Consider the following 24473-nt stretch of genomic DNA (forward strand, 5'->3'; position numbering starts at 1 on the left):
TTTGCTTTTGGAATTGGCGCCCTAAACCCATTTAGCATTCTTTTGACACCATAATAAACAAGCCATTTGAATTTAAGAGAGCATTTTTAACGCTAGTAGCTTAGAAGTTTCTTATCGCTAAGAAATCACACCTTGTTTTCTTTACTCATTGAAACAAGTTTAGCTACCAAAAGGCTTAAACATAAGTTTTGGACATTTTTTAAGAAATCAAACCTTATGATTAAAATAACATTCTTTCAGGGACGACTTTGAAGTCGGTGGACACATTTAGGGACCCAACAAAAATTATGATTGCAGTAAAAGCTAGAAGAGTTTCGTTTGAGTATCTTAAATTATAAGAACCACAAGGTGTGACGTGGTGGTTAGCTCACCTCATCCATTAACCATAAAGTCAGGGGTTCGTTCATTGCATTAACTGTGGGAATAAGGATGGTCAATCATTTATCACTTAGTGTGAGCATCTATAATAAAGGGATTAGTCATTGTTTTTGGTGATGAATACCCTGGATTTGAAAAAAAATGCTTAAATTTTAAGACATTTTGGGCACATAAAAATATCACTAAGCAACTTAAATAAACAACTCTCATTGTGTATGATCCCAGTCTTTTATTCCAAGATAAATAAATTATATACATAATGAAGTGTTGGAGTGTCCCATTGAAACTGTGTTGTGCTGCTAGCATTTGCAAGCACCTAAGTTAATTATGCAGGTAATTAGGTATATGTTTACCACTAATTAATCATATCCATAAAATCAAAAGTCTTCCCTTCTTATGGTAATTAACCAATAGATTTAATTATTGTTGAAAGGGCAAGAGCATATATTCTAAAATGGTTTTTTCGCTTCTAAGGTGGTACAAAGGAAAACATCAATAGGGGTAGGAATATGTACTGCTTGCTTTTGATCATCTTATTGACCCACAATATTGTGTGAGTTGAGATATATTATATGACACAAGATTTAATTATGAATAGTCAAGACTAAAACATTAAATCATGTGATTTTTTAAAAAAGTCATGCGATATTCTCAAGTGATTACATGAGTATTAAATATTTTATGTATAAGCGCTTATATTTAGTTTGAGGTTATTTTGATAAATCTTTCAAATTGACTTATGAATAAGTGTTTATGAGACAAGCACTTATCCATGGATTTTTTTTTGTTACTCTTCATTATAAAAGAGAAAGAAACACAAATTATTTGCATAAGAGAATCCATTCATCTACTTATTGGCCTATGGAAGAAAAACTGTTGCACCTCTCCCCCAAGTTTCAATTTCAACTCCCAAAACTCAAAGGCACAGCACAATCACTCACCTAAACTGCTGTTTGTACTTTGTGCTTACGCTCAGCAATCAACCACAAAATAATCTAAGCTTGAAAACCGGGATAGTATTTGAAAATGAAGGTGCACTATGTCTCAGGCTCCAATCATAAAAAATGCAAATGTTCAATGTGTACTATATACCTGCCGACAAAAACAGGGCATAAAGAAAGTTGATAGTGCCTTGTCATTGAAGCCTAATGCCAACTACACTCCATTGCAACATCAGTGGCCATGAATGTGTGTTATTCAAATTAGTGTGACAAGGGTATCATATCACAAAGTGTACAAAAATAATAATGTGAGTAAAAAGTTCGACCTAGTTCTATATATTATTACCACCATTCGACCACCGTTGAATCATCGAAGTGTGAATCAGTGCGTTCACCGATTCAATAACTGGTTTTGGTTTTAAAAATTGAAACGAAAATAGGTGGTCGAATCATCGAAGTGTGAATCAGTGCGTTCACCAATTCAATAACTGGTTTCGGTTTTAAAAATTGAAACGAACCGAAACGAAAATAGAGCCGCTAGTAGTTTCAAATCATGTTTTAATTAAGTTCATCTGAATAATGATTTTGTTTAACCTGATTGGGCCCAGTTTTGTCCTTTATTCTAATCACAAAGTATTATCCTTGAACAATACAACATTAATCAGTTCTTCTGCTTCTCTCCTAAAGCTAAATCTTAACCTGTAACCAAAAAAAAAAAAGCTAAATCTTAACCATCAAGAAATCTAGCCTCATAACTCCTCTACATCCTCCAGAGAACAAAAGTGCTTGTCCACAATGTTGAGAGTTTCTTGATCAATTTCATTGGTTACAACCATTTTTGGTAAAGAATAATTCAATCCTATTGCAGGTGTCTCATCCCTTGCAGGCTCAGCAGCTTTTCCACTCTCAAGCATTTCACTGCCTTCACCTTCCATAATGCCAGAGCCTTCACTCGAATCAAAAAGCTGGGACTTCAACTCCAAGCACAACTTCAAATCCTCTTCAGTTCGGGCTTTGTTAATTTTATCCATGAGATCATTTAAAGCCGATAACCTTTCAGTTCCCTTTCCACTCTTTGAAACCTCATCAGCTTCATCCATTGGTTCATTGATCTCACCATCCACAGCACTATTCTGAAGCTTCATTAGTCCCTCATCCACAATTTGTTGTACTCTCGTTCTCACAGCATTGCTTCTCATCGAGTTTGAACTTATCTGCAATTTTAGCCAAGGGATCATTGTCTCGTTGTTCTCCGTTGAAGCCGGATTAGATTCCGATGCAGAGGACACATTGTCGTCTGAAGACTGCACAGCCAATACTTCTTCCAGCAAATCTACATTTTGCATGTACCGGTCAAAAGCTTCATTCTCTACTTCGATGTTTCGCTCCTTGTATTCCTTTAACTTGGCAAATCTCCACTCGTTGATAGCCTCAGCATCCTGAAACAATCACTCACAAAATCACAATAACATACAATTCACACAGCATACAGCATGTCAGAGCATAGTTTATATATTGTGGTGTGTGTTACCTTTCTTGTCAGTGGCTTTTTTGAACGAAGTGAAAGGTGCAAATTGTTGAACTGAGCAAAACTATTGGAAAGTTGTCGAAGAGATGCAGCTCTACCAGCATTTCTGAAATAAAAAGAAAAAGAACCCAAGGGTAAAAGATAAGAATCTGATACATGTTTTAAATGTTGACTCTCAAGTTGAATCAATCGAGTTATTTGAAGGAAATAATAACAGGAACAAACTGAAAGTTCAATAGATTTTAGATTTGCTTGAGAGAGAACCTCTCAGCCTCGGGGATTAATGTTCATATTCATAAATTATTAACAATCATTAAATCCCTAGTATTTAGGCATCGAGACATCTATATAGTTTTTACAGAAAAAGAGAATAAAAAAAATATGTTACCTGAAATTTAATGATCAACACTCACACTCAAGTTGGTGCACACCCAAAGAGGTAAGGGTTCAAGAGTTCTGTAATCATAAAATTCCATCCAATGATTTTGCAGCCACAAGAATTACTTCAATCGAATCATTACGCTAAGAGATAAGCACTCCTAAAGTTCATGACTTAAACCAGCAGATTTTTCTAAAAGTAGTACCTTCACGTCACTGCATCTACACCTTAGATCCAATGCTTCCGAAGTTTTACCACACGACACTAAGTATCATGCTCTTTCTATCAAGAAAAAGATCATTCAATTTGAATTCCTATAGCCTGAGATATGACCTGTTTAAGGTGGCTGTCCTGAATCAGAATTCTGCATAAAAACTTTCTGGTTTTTGGTTCACTGGGATCATACCAGAGGTCCAAAATTCTATAAACGTAGTAGGATCAAACTATGATCTTAAATCTTTTCAGGGCAATTGGTTTCACTCAGAATGATATCCCTACGTCAAGTTACGCACGTTTTGAAGTTAAAAATTTCTGATTAAGCTGCAAGACAAATAGTGGGTTATAGGATGCACTGAGTTCTTTCCTTATGAACTAAAATAATGAAAGTTTCCAGTCAAAATTCAAACCCACTTATCTTTCTAACATAGTTTGTTTCACCTCAAAAGGTTTCCTATAACTCAGTTGACACACTTCTCACCAGAACCAGTCAAGGGGTGAGGTTCATAATAGAACAGCTTACTTCCCCTAACAAACTCTATTCTCAGCTAAGGTAATGTCCTCAAACTTTTCAGGTCAGTCCCATGTGAGATTAGCTTCCTAAAAAATTGGTTTGGTCTAAAAATGAGTTCTCTAGCTCAAGATAGAACTAATTTAGTACAGTTGCACATGAAGACTTTTCTGCGGAATTTTACATCCTCCAAGAGAATCATCTACTAAGATAAGGGTCAAAACTGAATCTTTCATGAATCGTAAGATATAGTTCAGTCAAGCTAATCAATCTAGTAGAGTAATTCAGCAAGAACTAAGGAATGTACCAAAAGTTATCAATAAGTCCAATCACAATTCACAACATGTCTGTCCTCTCTCAAGTACATTACTCAAAGTAAATGTTCCTGCCAAGAATATAGAGATAGGGTATAGTACCTAGAGTGAAGGGATTGCAACAAGAGAGAGAATCTAGAGAGGGAAATGTGTAACTGCCTAGAGAGAGAGTATAACCGCTTGGAGAGAGAAAATAACTGAATTTAGAGTTTGTTACTGATCAAATGAGCTAAGAGTCCTTTACATGTGGTAATAGCTCCCTATTTATAGGCTAGGGGCTGGGCCTCGCGAGTTTAACTACTCCTATTGGGCCAGTTGGGCCTCGCGGGAGAGGCCTAACTCTGAGCCTGTGTGACCGCCACGAGGTGGGCTACCCTGGGCGAGGCCCAGTCCAGTAAACAACCACCAGCGGTCAACTACCAAAATAGGGGTTATAGATCAATTTAGTTCCCATGACAGAATTTACGGTTGTAAATCATCTTTGGTGGACTCACTGGTACATTGAACACAAGCTCTTATCAATTTCTAGGTACTCCATTCGAATTCATAACTTACACTTTAATAGACTAACCAATATTAATTAGCAAATTTTTGGATTCCATACATCCAAAACAGACTTTGTGCAATACTTTCTACAATTACTAGACTTAGTCGCTACAACATGGGCACACTACCCAAATCCTTCCCCAAATATCATGTTCAAGGGTATCTAGGCTATCCTTATAAATCCCCAATACGATCAAACTAGTTTCATTCAATTCAAAACAGACACCACGGGGTTCAAAATACAAGCAATGGGAATTCATCACCACTTAGTAAACAGCATTTTCAAGGCATTAAAGCCACACCAAAACGCAGATAACACAAGAAGAATCAATCCAAAAAAGTGACAGCAACATGGTCTAAATTCACCAAGTCGTTGGCCTTAGAGTTCTAAAATTGGATCCAATATCAATAAGCATGTTAATTCCCATTACAGCTTTATCATAAGCTTTCAACTATAACTTGCCATCGTGACAGCAGAAAAAACACATCACACCGTATTCTGTTATGGTTAAATCAGATTTGTGCATCAACTTCACTAAGATTTCAAGCAAGTACAATTAAGGGTTAATACTCAATGTTCAAAAGACAAATCACATGCTTAATCATTTTCACTAATGGCTCTTTAGGGAATAGTCAAATTAATATGATTTAATTCATCCATTAAAAAATGTTGAATATATAGTGTTTTTTCATGTGGGTGGTCTCAGTAAATCCCTGTGGCAAGACAGATCAGTAGCTAACCCTTCTAGACTCACAATCCCTAGTCTTAAATAAAACGTGACCAGTACCTAGCATTCTCTAGGCCTAACAAGAGCACCTATATCAACAACACCACAAGGTATACGTGCATGTATTCCAATGCACTTGCTCCTCTTGCCATTTGTAATTAATCATCAATCACATAATTCATTTTGAGGAAAATGTCCTAATCCCTTGATAATTTCCATTACCTCACAGGAAGTAAAGTTTGAATATCAACCTCAATTTACCATAATGCCAATAGCTATGACTCTTTCTTATAAACTCCAAAAACCGGCAAGAATCAATGCCTTAAGATTTGTTTTATCAATGACTTGTGACCAACTCTTCCAACCATTACAACTTCCCGCTCATTGAATGATCAAAGTAACCTTAACATGCCCAGAGTACACAACAGAACCATAGTAGACCCTATACCCTCCACCTAAAACTCATCAATGGTTTCTAAATAACTTCTGCGTAGGTTCTTGGGTCTTTACTATAGCAAGCCTTAAATAAGCATAATTGTAGCTGAAAAAGAGAATATAATATTAATATGGTAGATATATTTCAAAGAAATTCCTACCAAAAATTTGGAAGAAACTCCCCTTAAATATGGATACCTCCAAAATAATCTAGGTACCTACTACCTATAATAACAAAATAACAACAAGCAATCCAAGCGGTGCCTCTCCAGAGCTATACATGATCTAGTCAATATACAAAAAGTGCTAGTAGACAATGTAACAGAGCCACAACAGGGTTTACAAGGTACAAGTGAGAGTGACATAAGAACAAAACAAGTTTCAACCCAAAACAACATGAGAGTGGCAAAACAAGTTACAGCCTGTCATATGTTGGGCTGGAAAATAACAGCCTCCGTTATAAAAGGAGTGGAGGAAAAGGGTGTTAGGCAGGGAATAACTGAGGATTGTTAGGGGAGTATACTGGATACTCGAATTTCCAAGGAACCCTTGTAATTCTCGTTTCTATGTTCCTCCCCAACTTTGGGAGCAGAATGACTTAATAAGAATTTCTTCCAGTTTCTCTTCAATGAGCCTAGTCCATACCAATCAGTCCCCAAATCCCCAAATTTGAGGATTGATATATCTATTTCCAAAAGGTGCACATTATGTTTCATATTCTAATGATACAAGATATCAACCAAATCAAATAATACTGCCAATGGAAATGTGAGTCACCCCACACCATCTAGCATAAGAGTTTGAGTCAGATAAAGCTTTGAAATTCGCACAATATTATAATAATTACTGAATATGGTGATTCATGCAATGTAAAATTTGAGATAATTGTTGTCTGCAGTACACCTTCCTGCAAAACTTTTAACGCAAGAAAGAAAAATTTCCTCCTAAAACATTTTTTTCTTTTTAGATAAGCCTAAGATGTATGAGATACGAAACTATAAAACCGGACACAATCCAAATGTAGGGAGCTGATACTCATAACTTACGTTGAATGAGGTAGTTCCAAGGATTGCTGATCAAGTGGGGCAGCACCAGAAGATGGCGTCTTTTCAGGAACAGTTGAATTTGCTTTTAACACTGCATTCACCATAAGACATGTAAAAAGAGGGTGAGGGGGAAGGAAATCTGCTAAGATCTTCAAATTTATGGGAAATAATAACACAAACAATAAAAGTACACATATATTCTCAATCTAACCAAATATTCATAGAAATATAGCATCTTTTCCTGTGTTACCTTTTCTTACATCTAATTAATCTTTAGTAAAATCAAGAGAGTTGTGTGGAGACTCCTTTTGACATTTACCAAGTCGGTGAAAAGGAAAAAAAAAAAACAACTCACAATAAATGAGTGTGTTAAAAAAGAAAAGGAATAAATGAATATTTATTCAGAATAATTAACTATGAAGCACGACTCCGACACGACACGCAAGTGTTCGAGCCGCAAAGAAGAGGTGTCGGCTCAAATCTCCGAGCCGCAAAAAAATATTTATCCAGACACTGCAAAGAAGTGAATGGCATGTGCCGTGTTGGTGTCCTACAATTGAACAATGGTGTGTCAGTGTCCGAGACACCAGTGTCCGAGACACCAGGACACTCCATATTCCAGAGGTGTCCTTGCTTCATATTAACATGCAAAAATGTATTATTTATTTAACATTTATTTTCTAAGTTTTTTTATTTATTTATACTCAGAGCATTACAATACATACAAAGACTTCACATAATATACTAAGCATACCCCCATGAACAATAAATTTGACCAAGTAACAAACTGCACACCCGCTCCTGTACTGAACAGAGTTATCAATCTCTGATAGCGGCATGTACTGGTCGACCCCAAAAATATCATTGCAGGATGACTACTATACCGAAATTTTAGATCATGATTAATTACTAAATAGTTCATATTACACATACAAATGCTAAAGAGTAAAAGATTTATTCAAATTTAAATGTAAATTAATAACTATAAATCAAAAGTCATATATATTTTGCTTGCAAACTGGGGAAAATGGAAAGGAGAAAACTGAAAAACAAAAGTCGCCAGAAAATGCAAAGCTAGGGACTGGAAAATGTAGCAGCGCTGGTAAACACCAGGGCTTGGTCAGAAACACAGTGACCAACAGTGGGTCTTTGCAAAACAGAAAACAAGAATACTAAAAAAAAAAAACTATGCTGTCACTCCCAGTTCCCAGCTCATCGCGGCCAGCCTCAAAACTAGGATAGCGGGATCCCGGAAAGCGGGATGGTCGGGATAGTAATTTTTGTCTATATTTTGTATAATTTATACCATATATATACATACTAAATCAATGATAAATGCAGGATAGAACAGAGGAGAAAAGGGTCCAAGTGGGTAGAACAGAGGTGATGCGCCGAAGAAAGGTCGGAGGTCATGTCGTGGTAGTCGTCAGCCAGTTTTGGGTCGAAGAGAGGGAAGGTGAGAAGATAGAACAGAGGAGAAGAGGGTCGAAGTGGGTGGAAGAGGGGGAAGATCGAACAAAATCAAAGTGCTAGGGTTTTTTCTGTTGCGAAAATCAGGAAATACCCCTAAATAAAAAACCCCAACGTATACATTTGAGGGGGGGGGGGGGCTGAGGCTTTAACTATCTCACCGGGATTTTGGCCGTGATCCCAGCCAGGATGGTCGAAACAGTGAATTGGCCTACGATGGGAAAATTCGTCCCAGGGCATGGCTGGGATGGGAACCTGGGATCCCGCCGGGATTGACAAGTTAGGAAAAAAGAACATAGTATATAGCAAGAAAATTCAGAGCTGGTGGCCAGAAAATGCAGCAGGGTATGTAAACACCAGGGCCTGGCTAGAAAATACCAGGGGTTGGCCAGAAAGAGGCTACAAACAGTTGGTCCCATGGGCTTTGGTCAAAACAAAGGCAAGAGGCGGAAACGGTAAAAGGTTTCAAAGATATCACAATAGCAGTCGCAACCTTCGCCTAAAGCCGTGATTTCATGTGATTGCGCCCGCGACAGCCGCTCAGTGTTATCAAATAGCGGCTATAGCGGCGCTATGCCGCTATAGCGTAGCGGATTTTTGGCTAATCGCGACGCCGCTATTGCCCGCTATAGCACGCTATTCGCCGCCGAAATAGCGGAATTTTGGCTCACCGCGCTCGTCCGCGATCGCGATTTGATAACACTGCAGCCGCTACATGTGGTAATTTTGAAGATCTTGTCATTTATTTGACAATATTAACTTTGAACATGTGGTAATTTATATTAGATTTTGTTGGGTACATATCCAATTTGTACATGTATGAGGTAGTTAAACTTTCTTTACTTATATGTGATAGGCTTTTTGGTTTTGGCCTCCCTCTCACCAAACCCCCAGCTCCGTCCCTGGTCATAGCGGCAGCAATGGCCACGATTCACGACACCGCGACATTACCGGATTTCTAATATATTACCGCAAACATAAGACTAGCCTTGTTTTACAGAACTTAATGTTGTTACTAACTAGAGCAAAAACGACATGTTTTTGAGTATGACAATGTTGCTATCAATGAGTGGATATACAAGAATAGATAAGATCAGGAATGAAAGTGGGAGTAAAGCTAATAGGGGAAAAAAGATAGCGGAATAACATCAACATGATTTGCAACTGAGAGGAAAAAGAGACTGACAGGAACCTTAGTAAGAAGAGTTAGTTGATCATATGGAGGATATGCCTTAACAACAGTAAGAAAAAAGAAAAAGACTTGTTAGACTTTAACAGCCTCTGAGGCTTCGTGTTTCACATTATACAATGAGATGATCCATATAATAATTCTAGTAGGAAAATTCAATGTTGTTAATTCAAATGGGAAATCAAAGGCATGGTGTTTGATCAAAAGAATGGAGGGAAGGAAAACGCACCATGAATATGACATGGGTTTTGATTTCTGGCACAGCAACTCTTGCAACACTCATAAGGGCACCTGAAGCATAGGATAGAATCAATTAGGGAGAAAGAATCACATGGATTAATTGTAATAGTGTTTTGAATTGAAATTAAGAAAGGAACCTAGAACGAGCGACATTGCCACACTGCTTGCACTTGGGCTTGTTATGGCCGCGTTGGGATTTGGGCGGCGGAGGCGGAGAAGGATTAGCAGCAGGCACCGCCACACCTGGGGTTCCTCCTCTCGTAGCCACCGGGTTGTTGTTGTTCGGTGTTGTCGCCATAGATGACAGTCACCACCTTTGTCTCTCACTGAACCCACACACACAACATAAGAGTAAGACAGCTGATCAAGCACATCATCGTACATTCGTACTTATTAGGACCAGGATCTTATGGACTTGTTTTCTTATCCATTTTTTTTTAAATAATAATAAAAATTACGGCTGCAATATCTTGTCTATAATTTTTCTTCTTTGCACATTTAGCACTTCCAAAAATATATTATTTTGTAGAGAAGGGCCAGGGAATTGATGGGCTTGTTTGTTCTTTCACTAGCTTGGTCTCTTCTCATTTTTTTTTTTAATTTGCTCTTACTACTAAGAACAATCATTTAGTGGGTGACCCCTAATGTGGACCACTTTTAAAGTGGTCTAATTTTAGACTATTTTTTTTAACCTGCTATAACAGGTCAACACATCTTTTTTTAAAGAATTTTAATATATGACAAATTTTTAATGATATTTTTTCTTAAAAAAAATAATGTGTTGACCTGCTATACTCGGTCAAAGTAGGTGGTGTAAAATTACACCACCTAAAAATGGTGCATATTAGGTTCTCCCTATTTTCCCCATTTAGTGTCGTTACCAAGATTTCCCAAGTTTTGATTAAGAATAACTGAGTTAACATGCATTGTGGTATGTGTAATCTTGTCTTTGTAATTTTTAGTAAAATTAAAGTGGTCTTTTTTTTTTGAAACATAATTAAAGTGGTCTATCAAAAGTGGTCTTTTGAAGTGGTCTATCAAAATTAAAGTAATCTTGTCTTTGTATTTTTCAGTAAAATTAAAGTGGTCTTTTTTCAAAAGTGAGTTAGATGTTAGTACTTTACAAAATTGCTCATATTGTGTATCACTCTTATATCTATCATCTTGTGCCTATTTTACTAATTTTATCTTTTACATTAACTTCACTTTATTATATTCAAACAAGCTTCATTTTTTAAACCTACTTTTATACTAACCACAAATTCAGTTTTTTTTAAACTTGATTGTATTAGACTTACTTTTACCTAACTCTATAACTCTAAAACAAACAAACCCTAATATTTATGTTCTTATTGAAGTAAGACTTGGAGGTTCTCCTCGATCTCTACACTGGAGCACTGCCAAGAGTGGCTTCAGGTGTGCGATGGATTGTTGGGGCACGGCATGGGAGTACCTGCAAAAAACACTCTGACGCTCAAGTCAATAAATAAGCAATGAGATAATGCCAGAATCTTAGAAGAAATCAGAGATTTGCTAGAATGTAGAGCATGTTAAGTAAATGAGCGATTGCACATAAATTTATAGGCTTGAAGTACGTTGTCGTCATCTGTGCAGGTCCAAGGGTAGCCTTTATTAAGGTACTTCTGATTGCAAAGTTGGATCTAGACTATCTTGCTTAAGTGTTGTATCTCGCCCTTATGAGGCCGCTTGAACATTGGCTAGGACAATATGTTCATTACTTAAGTCATCTTGCCCGCCCCTATGGCATTTGCATATGTGAAAGTCCTTTGGGTCGGTTGAGATGTTATTGAGCATTTTGTCTTAGTAGTCGGTTGAAAGAATTTTTAATTGAAATTTTAGGGTTTCTTTAAAAGAGATAGGAAAAAAATTAATCATAAAGTTGAGAGTAAGAGGATTATATAAAAGGCTTAATTGCACTTTTTATTCATGGTCTATCGAAATTATGTGATTTGGATCCCCGATTTTAAAAGTGCGCGATTTTAATTCCATAATGTATTGACATGTCCTATATGGGTTTTGTCCAATTTGCAACATAGAAAGGTGATGTGACCTAATTTAATGGTGTGGATATCCAACACAACCTCCACATAAATGTCATGTTAATAATTACAAGAAAATTATTATTTTTTACAAATAACAAAACATAATGCCTAATAAAAAATATCAAGCCTAATCCAATTGCGAATGGCGAGAGAAAAAAGGAAGAGCGAGAGTGCGATATGAACACTTGGAGAAGTTTTGTTGAGTTATTTGTGCATTCCATCTTTGATCGAACGGTGAAGGAAGGCGAACCTTTGATGACTGATGGACCTAGAACGCACGAATGGCGAGGAGGAACGAATAAGAGCATTTGGTCAAAGAGGATAGGACATGGGAGAATATCACTTCTGACCTGACTTTCTGGGGTGGGGAGAAACTTTAAAAAATATGCAATTTAGGTACAATTTCCTTCACCTTGATAGCATTCCTTCATCTCTCCCTTTTTGTATGTTGCTTTGGGTAGGGTTTGGTTTTTTTTTTATAGGCAAATGTTAGTTGTTAGTAAATTAGTACAAATTATCTCTCCTCAGGGTTCGAACCATAACCCTTCACATGCAATTACCCTTATCTCAACCATGTGAGCTACTCACCCCACCCGGGTAGGGTTTGGTAATTAACTGCAATACTGAATGTCCACTAGAAGAAAAACACATATTACTAACGGTTAATCATGAAAAATCGTCGCTAAATTACTCACTACTTTTTTCATTAGTAATTATCAATGTCTTAGGCCATCAGTTAATTTTTTTTTTAACATGGAGGGGCAAAAGCGAAACTACGCTAAGCTACAGGAACGTAAAGAGAAGTTATTGATCATACATTAAAAAAAAATTAAAACTCATTTTGCTGTCAATAAATATGTCACATTTATTCATCCAGAGAGGTGACATTCTTATCCGAAAAAAAAAAAAAAAAACATTATGAAGGATTATGTGTGACTGTGAGTAATAGGGTGTTGTTTGCATTCTTTGAGTGTGTCAGTATATTTGTGCGAAGATGCATGGACAGGGTAAAACTGAAACAGCTTCGATATGTATTCCTTTTCAGTTGACTTACGTTAACCGTTACCAGTTGGCATATCCCATTCATGAGCATTATCCAAAACTTTATGTAAGATCTGTCGGCAAGGCAATTGGATGTTGAATCACAAATAATTCACTCACCCGCCAATACCTACCATTCTCTGCTTCCTTTACTCTTTCACCTTCACACTGTTTCTCTCTCTCTGAATTCCCACAAGATATTATGGAGGGTCTAATCAAGGGCTTGGCCGATGTGATTCTCGGTGCCAACGATCAAGATCGTGATCAACATCACCAATCACACGATGATGAAGAACGCTCCAGATCCTCTTGGGCTGAGGTTGTCTCCGGAGATCAAGATCAAGATCAACAGGTTCCATTTTATTTGTAAATTATATGCATTGGATTCAGTCATTCAGATTCGGATTCCCTAGTACTAGTGTGGGAGGGAATTCAATGATATCATGTTTTCAAGTTTGATTATTTTTATTCAGGATCAGACTCAGTCTCATCAAGGTTCAGGTTCCAGATTCTCCAACAGACCCCACAGGGAGAAGGTCACTTTTTTCCATTTCTTAATGCTCTTTTTACTCTCACTTTCCACTCAATTAAACACCCTTTTAACAATAATAATAATAACTTAATCTTGTTGGTGTGTGAACACTGAATTTCCAGGAGGAAGAGGAATCGTGGCGAGATGACAGTTACAGTCACAAGGTGAGTGAGAATTGAGAATTGTTGTCTATTGTGGACCCTCAAGTTAGACTCCGTTTGGAAGAACTTATTTGAGTTTATCTTATAGCTTAAGTTCTTAAGCAAGTGTTTGGAAGAGCTTATAAGCTGTTGTGAGCTTATTTTCATAAGTTATTTGTAATAGCAAATTATGAGTACGACCTTTATACTTATTTGTAACATATTTTAAACTTATTTGAATAAATTTTCCACATTAGCTTAATTAGCTTATGAATAAGCGTTTATGTGAACACTTGCTATAAGCGCTTAATTACTTTGTTTTACCAAATGTACCCTTAGTCCATTACTGATGAAACCGCTGCTTGCTTGCTTGCTTACTATATTGTGCTTTTTTTTTCTCCATATATAGGAAAAATATCGTCCTCAGCGGGAGGAGTGTGAATCTGAGAGTTTCAACAGTCCCAACAGACCCCCCAAGGTTCTTAGATTCAACTTAATATAAAATTGCAATTTTGACCCCTTAGAGATATAGATGCAGCTTAGCTTTAAAGTGTGTCGATAATGTGTTTTTTACTGGCCTCAGGGAATGGTCACTTAATATTTTGGAATGTAAATGTTTCTGAGACCTAATACCTAATGCTGTTCATCTAGCAGTAACTGGATTATAGTTTGTTTGGTTTAACATTGAATGTGATTGATCATCAGGATCATTTCTCATTGCGGCAGATCACTCATAATACACTTAACGATTTGTTGTATGTTATGAAAATATGGTTGTGCTATTGTAGTCAAATTTTGATGCTGTATTGTTTCTGCGGGATATAGATGAAAACTGAGATCCTATGGTCTTGCTGGAAGGTCCATTTTATATGGCTCTCATAGGCACTTACTCTGATCCAAATCTCTCTCTCTGCATAAAACTCAAGATTGTTTTTGGAGATAAATATTGGAAGAAATAAGTATTTATTTATATGCAAGAGAAATGGTCCACTGAACTTGGTATTTGAGAGTCAAGTTTCAGCGGAGCATGTAAACATTGAAAATGTCTGAGAAAGTTTTGTTTTTAGTCAACCTCTGTCTTCCTTTAATGCAATGCAGCATAATCCAGTATGTAACGTGTAGGATTTTTCTATTTAATTTTAATTATTTTGGAAACATCAAACTTTTATTTTTCAGTTGATTGAAGATAACAACGATGGATGGCAGACTGTTGGCAAGCCTTCAAGGCAGACACACAAGGTTTATCTTTTAATTCTAATCAATGTGTCAAATAGAGAAACTTATGAAGGTGCATTTTGACTTTTGTGTTTCAATTTGAACATTTTGTATTATGTTATACTTATGTTGCTGGTATTAATCCCAAATAAAGGAGGAATGTTGTGTTTGGCTTGCGACAATGCAAAACTGGCCGTATCTTTAATATGGATCAAGTGATCCATATAGCTGAGCCGACTGTGGGATATGGCTTTTGTTGTTGTTGTTGTTGTTCTGTCACTGGTATATCTTCTTTGAATTTGATTATTTGTTACTTTGTTACAGAATGTGTGGTTTAATCAGTCCTGAACTTTTTGTGCTGCATCACTATCTGATTGTGAATGATGATCTCACCAACCTGATGTAGGTTCCAAAGGAAAACTGGAACAGCTATAAACTACCTGCTGATGAGCAACAATACTCTAATGAGGTTGAAGCTGGTGCTGGTGTAGAGCCATCACAAAGTGAACTTGGTGATCTGTCACGAGCTTGCGAAAAGCTTTGGGATCTCGATTCAAATCGTTTGGTACCTGGAAAGGACTATGAAATTGACTGTGGAGAAGGGAAAAAGGCTTACCAAAAGCAAGATATGGCTCAGGGAAGCTTGTTCACTTGGGTTAGTGATGATGTCTTCAGAAAGCCTACGTTTGCTCGTTTTCTTTCACTTTTAGATAATTACAACCCACATCAAGGATCTAAAGAAGTTGTCACATCTGAAGAGAGACAAGAGCAAGCTTCTTTCATAGAAGAAATCAGCAGGACTGCACCAATTAAATATCTTCACAAGTTTCTTGTATCCAAGGGAATTGCATCAGGAAGCTACCAGGATTTCAAGAGAATGATGACAAGTCTGTGGTTCGACCTTTATGGCCGCGGCGGCACTTCTGGTTCCTCTTCTGCTTTTGAACATGTTTTTGTTGGAGAAATCAAACAACAGGGTGAAGTTTCTGGTTTTCATAACTGGCTACAGGTGTGACCTCTTGTTTTTCTCTCTTGCCACATCTATTAACAATTCATACCAAATTGAATGTGCACATTAACTTGGATGTTGGAAATTTGGTGCTGTTTTGAAAAACTGTTGCGTTTTAATTTCATGTTATTGTACACTTATGGTTACAGTTTTAGATTATGACTTATATATATTGGATTATTGAGTGTTAATCTTATGAATTTTTATTTCAGTTTGAGGTTAATGATGGGATTTATATATTTTCCATATCTATGCTATTTTTATGCATATGTATATGTTTAAGTATATTTTTACATTTATAGTAAAATCTTATGATCGGTTTACGATTCTACGATTTACGATTTTGCATCTCCTCTCCATCCTACCTAGAATCTCGATTTTCACACATTACTGTTTTCAACCATCATTCACATCAAAATTATAAGTCATTTTGATCTGTTTTCACAACAATGTGTGAAAATCGAGATTCTATGCATTAGAATCTGTTTCTTGCATAGAATGATGGGTTTTTTTTATCTGTTTTCACTGTCTAGTGGTATAGTCAACATAGCACACAAAAAAACTTATTTCAGACCAGCTAGTTCCTTGTTATTTTATTTTCCCCCTTATTGCAATGCTTCTTTCCAATAATATCATATGTTGTTATTTTGAAATTCGAAGTGGTTAATCTGTTAAATGAGTAGATGAGAGCTTGCATGGATTTAGCTTGTAAATTTTAATTTCTTTGTATCATGTAATTTTTTTACCTCACCTATTGATATCTTGCCAGTTTTACCTTGAAGAAGCAAAGGGAAGAGTTGATTATCAAGGCTATCTCTTTCCTCGTCGGCGGGGAGAAATTGTGAGTGACTATCTGTTGAACTTGATTTTTCCTTTTCTAAGGACTATTAATCTATTATTCTTAACATAGAAATATGATTGTGGTACACGAATATGCTCTTGATGGACATCAAAAGACGTTGATTTTTTTAGGCCTAAAGCTAGTTTAGGGATGAAGATTGCTCTACCTTATATAAGGACTTATTTAGTCATATCTCTAGTTAATGTGAGACCTTAGATGATCCATATATTGATGGTCTCCAATAAACGAATTTATGATTGACTCTAATACTATCTTAGAATTCGAGTTAGGCCTAACTTAATCCCAAAAGTTAGCTTAGGGATGATGATTGCTCTACCTGTATACAGACTTATTTAGTCATATCTATAGTCAATGTGAGACCTTAATAGTTGAAAATGTCTTTCTCCAACAAGTTATTTTTCCTAAAGCATTGAGAGTCATCATTGTAATTTGCAATTATAGTCTTATTTCATTACAAATAACTCTTTTAGTTAGTACTTTTATATGTTACTGTTTGGGTAATCTTTTGTTATATAGCTTAAGTTGTAGCCACATCATTTTTAATGTTCTCTGCCATTGTAACTTGCAGCCTGACTCTGAAACCCAGCTTCTGACAATTCAGTTTGAATGGAATGGTGTTCTGAAATCTGTATCAAGCACTTTGGTTGGAGTGAGCCCTGAATTTGAAATTGCTCTGTATACCCTATGTTTCTATGCTGGCGAGGAAGATAACCACATTCAGCTTGGTCCATATGAAATTAATGTCAAATGCTATCGTCTTGGTGATCGAATTGGATCTGTTTTCCCCATTGCAGAGTCTTGAACTTTCAGTTGCAAGCAATATAGTATCTATTCTTAATGAAATCATTTCTTATAATACTAGAGAACTTGTAGATCATAGCTTTCAAGGCAAAATATCAATTAGACCAACATTGAACTATACATTCGCTGTCTCTTTTGTCTTGTAGAAAACAATGTTGAACTAGTTTACTTCCATTTTGTAATTCAGAGTCTATATGCTATTATTTATTGTTGTTAAATATCTCTGATTTTTCTGAGTTGCATCATCTTAAAGTGAGATACAGCTATGTGACAATGAGAGATGCTGCTCTGGATCATCACGAGTTCCTAACTTGGATATTCCTTGACCAAATTTTTGATTTGTGCAACAAAGGCAACCCTACCATAGTGAAACTATCTAGGAAGGAGATATTTTGGGGAGTGTTCTAATGTTGATTTCACACCCAAGTTCATGCTAGATCCTCAAATTTTCAAATATTATGCTGAATTGATTTCAGTTTTATCATTGGAACTTTGTACTATACATAGCCTAGTTCACCTTCTACTTAGTGGCTAAACTTATCTGCAACGCCAACACCCATCTTATCTATCTGAATAATAATAAAATCTTTCAATCTCGAGAACCACTTAGTATGTGTCTTTAGGTATTAACTCAGTAAAATGTGAACATATTTTTATCTCAATTAATAAGAAGAGTTTCGTTCATTTTTAATCTCGAAGTGAGTGTTAACACACTTGCTTTCACTCAAGCTAATGGGTATGTGAACATAGTTTTAGTGTATGTTTGAATTTTTCGTTAGCAATAGCTAAAAACACTTTAACATAAAACTACCATGGATTGGAGAAAAAGAATTTATGGGTGAACATCAGAAAATAGAACTCCCCTAACACAATATAAAATAAAAATGAAAAAAATAGGGTGTGGCGTGATGGTTGTTCATCTCATCCCTTAACCACAAGGTTGAGGATTCGATTCTCGCTCATGAGAATATAGTAAATTTCGTGACTAACCATTTACTCCGCGACGACTGTAGGCGGTGAATACCCTGATCCCAAAAAAAAATACAATTGATGTATATGTCATTTGTGGCAACACATTTTGGACATCAATTTTGTTGTGCTAACCACCACAATATGTTGCGGCGGTTTACATCCATCGCAAATGCATGTCCTAGAAGTGTCCCCATAAGTGTGTATGTAAATGTATAAGCACTCAAATAAATACAAATATTTAATTTATTTGCAATTTACTTCAAAGGTCGGAAGTGTATCACTTGGGTTTGCATTTGAAACAGGTGTAGATGCATAGGCAGCAGAGATGAGAGAACCACAAGTGAAGATGGAAAGTTAGCACAGGTTGCTAATAGTCAGAAAGTGCAACATGTCTAATGACTGTAGAATTTTCTCCTTCACATATAATTGCCTCATAATGTGCAAAACTCTTTTTCTAAGTTCAAAAAAACACACACATAGACATTCAAATTCAAATTGAGAGATTCCCCCTCCCCCCCCCCCATCCTGGATTTTGATAGATATGAAATCAGTGAATTTCACTAGTGACTTTAGAAAGCTGTCTTTTTTCTTACCCAGTTTCTACTGAATAATCTAAAGTTAAAAACACATACACACACACACAAATTCAAATTGACCACAAAATGTTAATTCCTTAAAAAAGAATTTAGGCACACTTGTCTGTATGTCCCTTCCATGTACTTTTACCTCCATTTTTGGTTTTATTTTCTTCTGTATGTTGTATGAAATTTGAACTTAAGAGATAAGGTTTCCATTTCCTCCACAAAATTAGGTGAATGAAGTACATGCAAACAGCTCATCCCAATAACCTTTCTTAGGATAAAATACAAAACATCAAAAATCATGCACAGCTGAAAGATTATGAACCATCTATTCCTTAAACAGGATCAGCTTCCCCAATTCTAATCAAACTTGTTACTTGTCATCTGATGAAGATGCATCATCACCGACAACCTATTAGTTTAACCATGTTCTTCCTAATTTCTGTGTCTGTCCCCTTATAATATACATCTTCTGTCTACGTGGATTGTAATTCCATAAAGTGCTATCACTTCATGCAATTGTGGACATAATAAGAGGGATATAAAGTATTTTTCAGATCACAAATTAAGTTATCCACTGTGGGATATCAGGTCACGTGTTATTTTAAGTGTTTGTTAAAAAAAAATTACATGACATTAATGTTAGATTTATTTATGATTAACTCTCTCTTTTGTTATGTGGATTAACATTATCAATTAATTGAAATATATTTTGTTTTTTTTGGGGTCTTGACCAAGGTATCCCCACAGCCGACAACCGTGAGACTAATCTCTCGCCTCACGGTTATGTGAATTATTAATTTAATTCACTTACATGTGTTATGATGGATGGTAGATTAGGCTTTTGTTATTAACTGTGCTATGATGGGTTAGGTCAGTTAACTTTGCCTAATGAGGGGACCCTGGTCTCAACTGGTAATATATAAACTGCTGCCCCATTAGACAGTTTATCCAGAGAACGTATTATCAGGTGCAGAGAGCAGTTCCACCCCTCTGATGTCTTTTCACGGTCAAACAACAGACTCACATGTATTCTTCAATTCTTTCATGTGCACAATTCATTTTACTTTATTGAATCAGAACATGCTGTAATCTGTATCTATATCTATACGATCTATTTAGATCAATTAATTTCAGCAATTGGTATCAGAGTTTAATAGATATGGATTATTGGTGTTTTGTATGTGTGCCTATTCAATGCATCCATTCTGTTCGTTTTTGTTGAAACCGTAAGGTTCATTTCGATTTAGGGAATTTGGTGGGTGATTTCGAAAATTGTTGGAGGAATTTTGATCCTTGTTGTTGTCCGATCAACATACTGAAATTTGGGATGACTTCATTGAGTACTTTGTGAGAAATTAATAAATTTTTTTTTTCGTTTTGGGTTTCATCAACCTAGAACTTGTAGATCTAATTTCTCCCTATATGATGTATGGTTTTGAAAATTGTTTGAGGGTTATTAGTCTGTTTAGATTTTCAATTAACATACTTAGAGATTATTTGATGACTTGGCATGTGCATTGAAATTGAATTGGGACTGCCATGAATGTATGTTTACGATACCAGAGTTGTTCTTGGAGAGAGACAAGCAATTCTGTTTTTTCTGTATTAATTAAAAATAAAATAAAAAAGTGTTGGTTATTTTCCTTGCCTTTCTCTCTCCCGGACGTGGCACAATGGCACGTTTTAAATTGTTTTACTGCTTGTGCCTTGAGTGCTTCCTTTTCTCTGTCTGGAAGTGGCACAATGGGATGATATTGGTATGGCAATGTGATCATGTATCATATGTGTATGACCATGGGATGATGTTAGTCATAACATATGTGCAAGTTGCAAGTCCGTGGCTTCTAAGCCATTAAAAAAAAAAAATGGCAATTATGGGGCCGTTGGTTTAATATATATGTATATTAAAATAAATTTATATGTTGGCAAAGAATCCATTCAAAATTTGGATTGAAGTTTTATTTTGTCTCACTATTAAGTCAAAATACTTTAATTGTCCATTTTATTAAGATATTATTAAAATAATATTTATTGGACAATTAATTAACTATTTAACCATTGTAATATTTGGTTATTACTTTTCTTATTAAAGTGCAGTTAAATATAAATTGTGATTAGCTATTTTTTTCTCATGGTTAAATTTTGACATATATCTTTCATGTTAAAAATTTAAAATTCTTTTGTGCGCTCCTATTTATAAACCAAATATTGAATAGTAATTTGTTATTACTATGCTATAGGCTCATGGACCTTAAAATTATGGAGAAAGTTTTTTTAGTTTGCTAGCAATATTTTTAATATAATCTATTTGCTAGTTTGTTTGTATGTGGAACTAATATTCTATGTCTTTATATAATTAAAGCCTATAATCTTTGTATATAAATTACATCTTATGGTTTATACAAACTTTGGTGTAATTACATGCGCTTTATTATATTTTGTGTGATTGTGATCTCACATATCGTGAGCGCAGTTATTCATAATACTTTGATGTGATTACATGCGCTTTATTATATTTTGTGTAATTGCGATCTCACCTATCGTGGGCGCAGTTATTCAGAATTTGGGGAAATTATACTATCTAAATTCTTTAAAGAATTTTCATGGAGTTTTGTGTATATTTACATTAATGATAATGTACCCTATCGGTATATTATTATTAGTGTAATGTGTGGTTTTGTTTGTAATGTATTATGCGTTGTTAACTTATGTCAATTCATTCCACTACCCTATCGGTATTAGAATTTTTGGGACATAAGATTAGATACATTATTAATTGGACAATTTATTTTTACAATATTTATCTTAAAGATTTGCATTTGCCTATCGCAAAGCAAATTTATATTAAATAAAATATATATTGATATATTTTTCCTTATTATTGCATTGTGTAAGTAATGGATATACCCTATCGGTATGACATTGCTTGACATGATCATTGTGTGATAGAGAAAATAGTTTTAAGTATTCTTTTAATTTAAAAATACTTAAAGTATTCTTTTGTTTTATTTTGGTATGTTTAACTCAACTATTTTTCTCTATCAAGTGGGAGAGACTTGTTTGCTCTTATCTTTTTCAACTGAAGTTATGCAATGTCTCTCACTCAAATAATTGCCCAATTAATTGAATATGAAAACCAATACACTTATGTGTGATAACTACTAGATATCACTTTATAGTGGGGCCTATATTGAGGATATTATTAAGTCTCTTTTGAGAATATTGGAATACAATGAACTCCCTATGATTGTTAAGATAATTTGTCAAACTCTCAAATTAGCTCACTGGTTTTGAGCTATTGTTTCTTATCCACAATATATAGTGACAATGGGACTTAGAGACTACTTGTTACCATATCCTCTACAGTGATTAACTATAGGTCCTATATGCTTCCGCTGTTGTTATTGGTAACTCAACTTTATTATCAAGTGTGTTTAGTGATTGTCAAAACTGTAACACTTGAACTTTGAGTGAGTTTGTTGAAAACATACATGTGATCTCATATTTTATTTAAAATATTATGGATGTTAATCTCACTCATTTGTTTATAAATTATGGGTTGCCTCTTTGATAAAATCTTATATTTGTGAGAATATAAGGAGAATTTATGTTGAGAAATGTCAAATGAACATTTATAATCTCCTTAATCTTATATGCAGAGTGTGTGGTTAGTTTCATCACAAATTTCATAAGAATTTGTGGTATATATATTAGGCTCTATTTTGTGATTCTTTAGTAACCACTTCTCGTAATAACTCAGCATTATTTTATCTCTCTCTAATTATCCTTGGAGAGAGAAAGATTGTGAGTTCCAGACTCACATTGACTTTACCGCATAGTCATTATCCCATTGTTAAAGGTTGTACCATTTAGCATATTTTGGTACTAGGTGGCTCTAATGGATTCCTAATGGTACCAACGGTATATTAGATTAGTGGGAGTGTAGACACTCTTTTGGAGACTTTGGTACTCAGTCTCATTCTATTTACTAAGAGATATATATATATATATGTATATATATTTTGTTGAATCTCAGTAAGCATTTTTAATGAGTACTTGGGGCTATTTTGTTGGTACAACACATTTGACATGCAATTTTATGGTGCTTTTGATTTTGGCCAACATTATTCGGTTGGTACAGCACATTTGACATGTAATTTTATGGTGCCTTTGTTTCGGCCAACATTATGTCTGGTACAACACATTTGACATGCAATTTTATGGTGCTTTTGATTTTGGCCAACATTATTCGGTTGGTACAACACATTTGGCATGTAATTTTATGGTGCTTTTGTGTCGGCCAACGTTATGTCTGGTACAGCACATTTGACATGCAATTTTGTGGTGCTTTCGATTAAGGCCAACATTATTTTGTTGGTACAACACATTGGCATGTAATTTTAGTGTGCTTCTTATCATAGCCAACATTCCACGTTATGTATGGTCAAATGTATAAGTGACTTGGATGTATAGTATCACTACTCCTATCGAGTATGATTTCTTGCATTCTTAAGGTACTTATACTCTTGGTTTAGACCAATGGTCATAAGTGCTTGCTCATTATTGACATTTTGTGTTTTATTAATTCAAGATATCCTTTTGTCAAAACAAGTATCGTCCATGCTATTATAAAGCTCTAGCTTCACATGGATTTATTTTCACTTATTTAGGAAATCTTGAATTAATTATATGTCAATTTCTGCATAGCATTTTGTTGTTTAGCCAACATGTAATGTTTACTTTTGTTGGGCCAAAATGCACTTAGACCTTTGTGGAATTTTGTATGTGGCTTTGATGGTACCTAAAGAACTTCTAGACCCCTTGTGATAAAATTTCAAACTCGTATTGAGATACATTATTAATAATGGTATATTCACTGATCTAAGACTTTATTGTTGGAATCACATAACTCATGTGGTTAAAGTCTTTTGATGTTCAGGATCAGTGGGAGTCTGAATTGTAATTTATGAGATATGTTGTTGGTTTCTTTATCATATCTCTTATAGCATTTTAGATGCTTGGGTCATTAGCACTTCTGGTCATTATTGTGCTTCCTATATCCATCTTTGTTTTGTATGAAATATAAGCTTTTGTTACATATGATTATTATCCTTATCGAATATGATCTTTTGTTGAGTAACTTTTGGTGCACAACTTATATTTCTTTGGCTTACATGTATTTTGCCATAATTGATATTTCGTTTAATGATACATATATTTTATATTAATTGACAAATGTTAATTCAAGTGGGAGAATGTTAGATTTATTTATGATTAACTCTCTCTTTTGTTATGTGGATTAACATTATCAATTAATTGAGATATATTTTGTT

The 24473-nt window shown here is 35.2% G+C and overlaps 2 protein-coding genes across 2 annotated transcripts; one reads left to right on the forward strand and one right to left on the reverse strand.

Moving 5' to 3' along the window:
- Positions 1–1860: 1860 nt before the first annotated feature.
- LOC130715050 (uncharacterized) lies at positions 1861–10321 on the reverse strand. The gene is made up of 5 exons (XM_057565043.1): positions 10059–10321; positions 9911–9972; positions 7023–7113; positions 2851–2953; positions 1861–2758 (listed from the first exon to the last, which is right to left on the reverse strand). The coding sequence occupies exons 1-5, from the start codon at positions 10217–10219 to the stop codon at positions 2069–2071; spliced, it is 1107 nt and encodes a 368-aa protein (XP_057421026.1). The 5' UTR covers positions 10220–10321; the 3' UTR covers positions 1861–2068.
- A 2660-nt stretch (positions 10322–12981) lies between these two features.
- LOC130711329 (uncharacterized) lies at positions 12982–17802 on the forward strand. The gene is made up of 8 exons (XM_057560894.1): positions 12982–13377; positions 13499–13561; positions 13680–13721; positions 14107–14175; positions 14874–14936; positions 15319–15921; positions 16691–16762; positions 17352–17802. Exons 1-8 carry the CDS (start codon positions 13228–13230, stop codon positions 17583–17585), a joined length of 1296 nt encoding a protein of 431 aa, XP_057416877.1. The 5' UTR covers positions 12982–13227; the 3' UTR covers positions 17586–17802.
- The last annotated feature ends 6671 nt before the right edge of the window (positions 17803–24473 follow it).

Source organism: Lotus japonicus, chromosome 4, assembly GCF_012489685.1.
Source record: "Lotus japonicus ecotype B-129 chromosome 4, LjGifu_v1.2".
In the NCBI taxonomy this organism is placed as follows: domain Eukaryota; kingdom Viridiplantae; phylum Streptophyta; class Magnoliopsida; order Fabales; family Fabaceae; genus Lotus; species Lotus japonicus.

What these genes read in the sequence shown, in the direction of transcription:
- LOC130711329 (XM_057560894.1), top strand. Translation starts at nt 13,228, where the DNA reads ATGGAGGGTCTAATCAAGGGCTTGGCCGATGTGATTCTCGGTGCCAAC. An exon ending in ATCAAGATCAAGATCAACAG is followed by an intron (nt 13,378 to 13,498) that starts GTTCCATTTTAT and finishes ATTTTTATTCAG; the next exon opens with GATCAGACTCAGTCTCATCA. An exon ending in CTTCAAGGCAGACACACAAG is followed by an intron (nt 14,937 to 15,318) that starts GTTTATCTTTTA and finishes AACCTGATGTAG; the next exon opens with GTTCCAAAGGAAAACTGGAA.
- LOC130715050 (XM_057565043.1), bottom strand. Translation starts at nt 10,219, where the DNA reads ATGGCGACAACACCGAACAACAACAACCCGGTGGCTACGAGAGGAGGA. An exon ending in GGCAATGTCGCTCGTTCTAG is followed by an intron (nt 9,973 to 10,058) that starts GTTCCTTTCTTA and finishes CCTATGCTTCAG; the next exon opens with GTGCCCTTATGAGTGTTGCA. An exon ending in AAAAGCCACTGACAAGAAAG is followed by an intron (nt 2,759 to 2,850) that starts GTAACACACACC and finishes TGATTGTTTCAG; the next exon opens with GATGCTGAGGCTATCAACGA.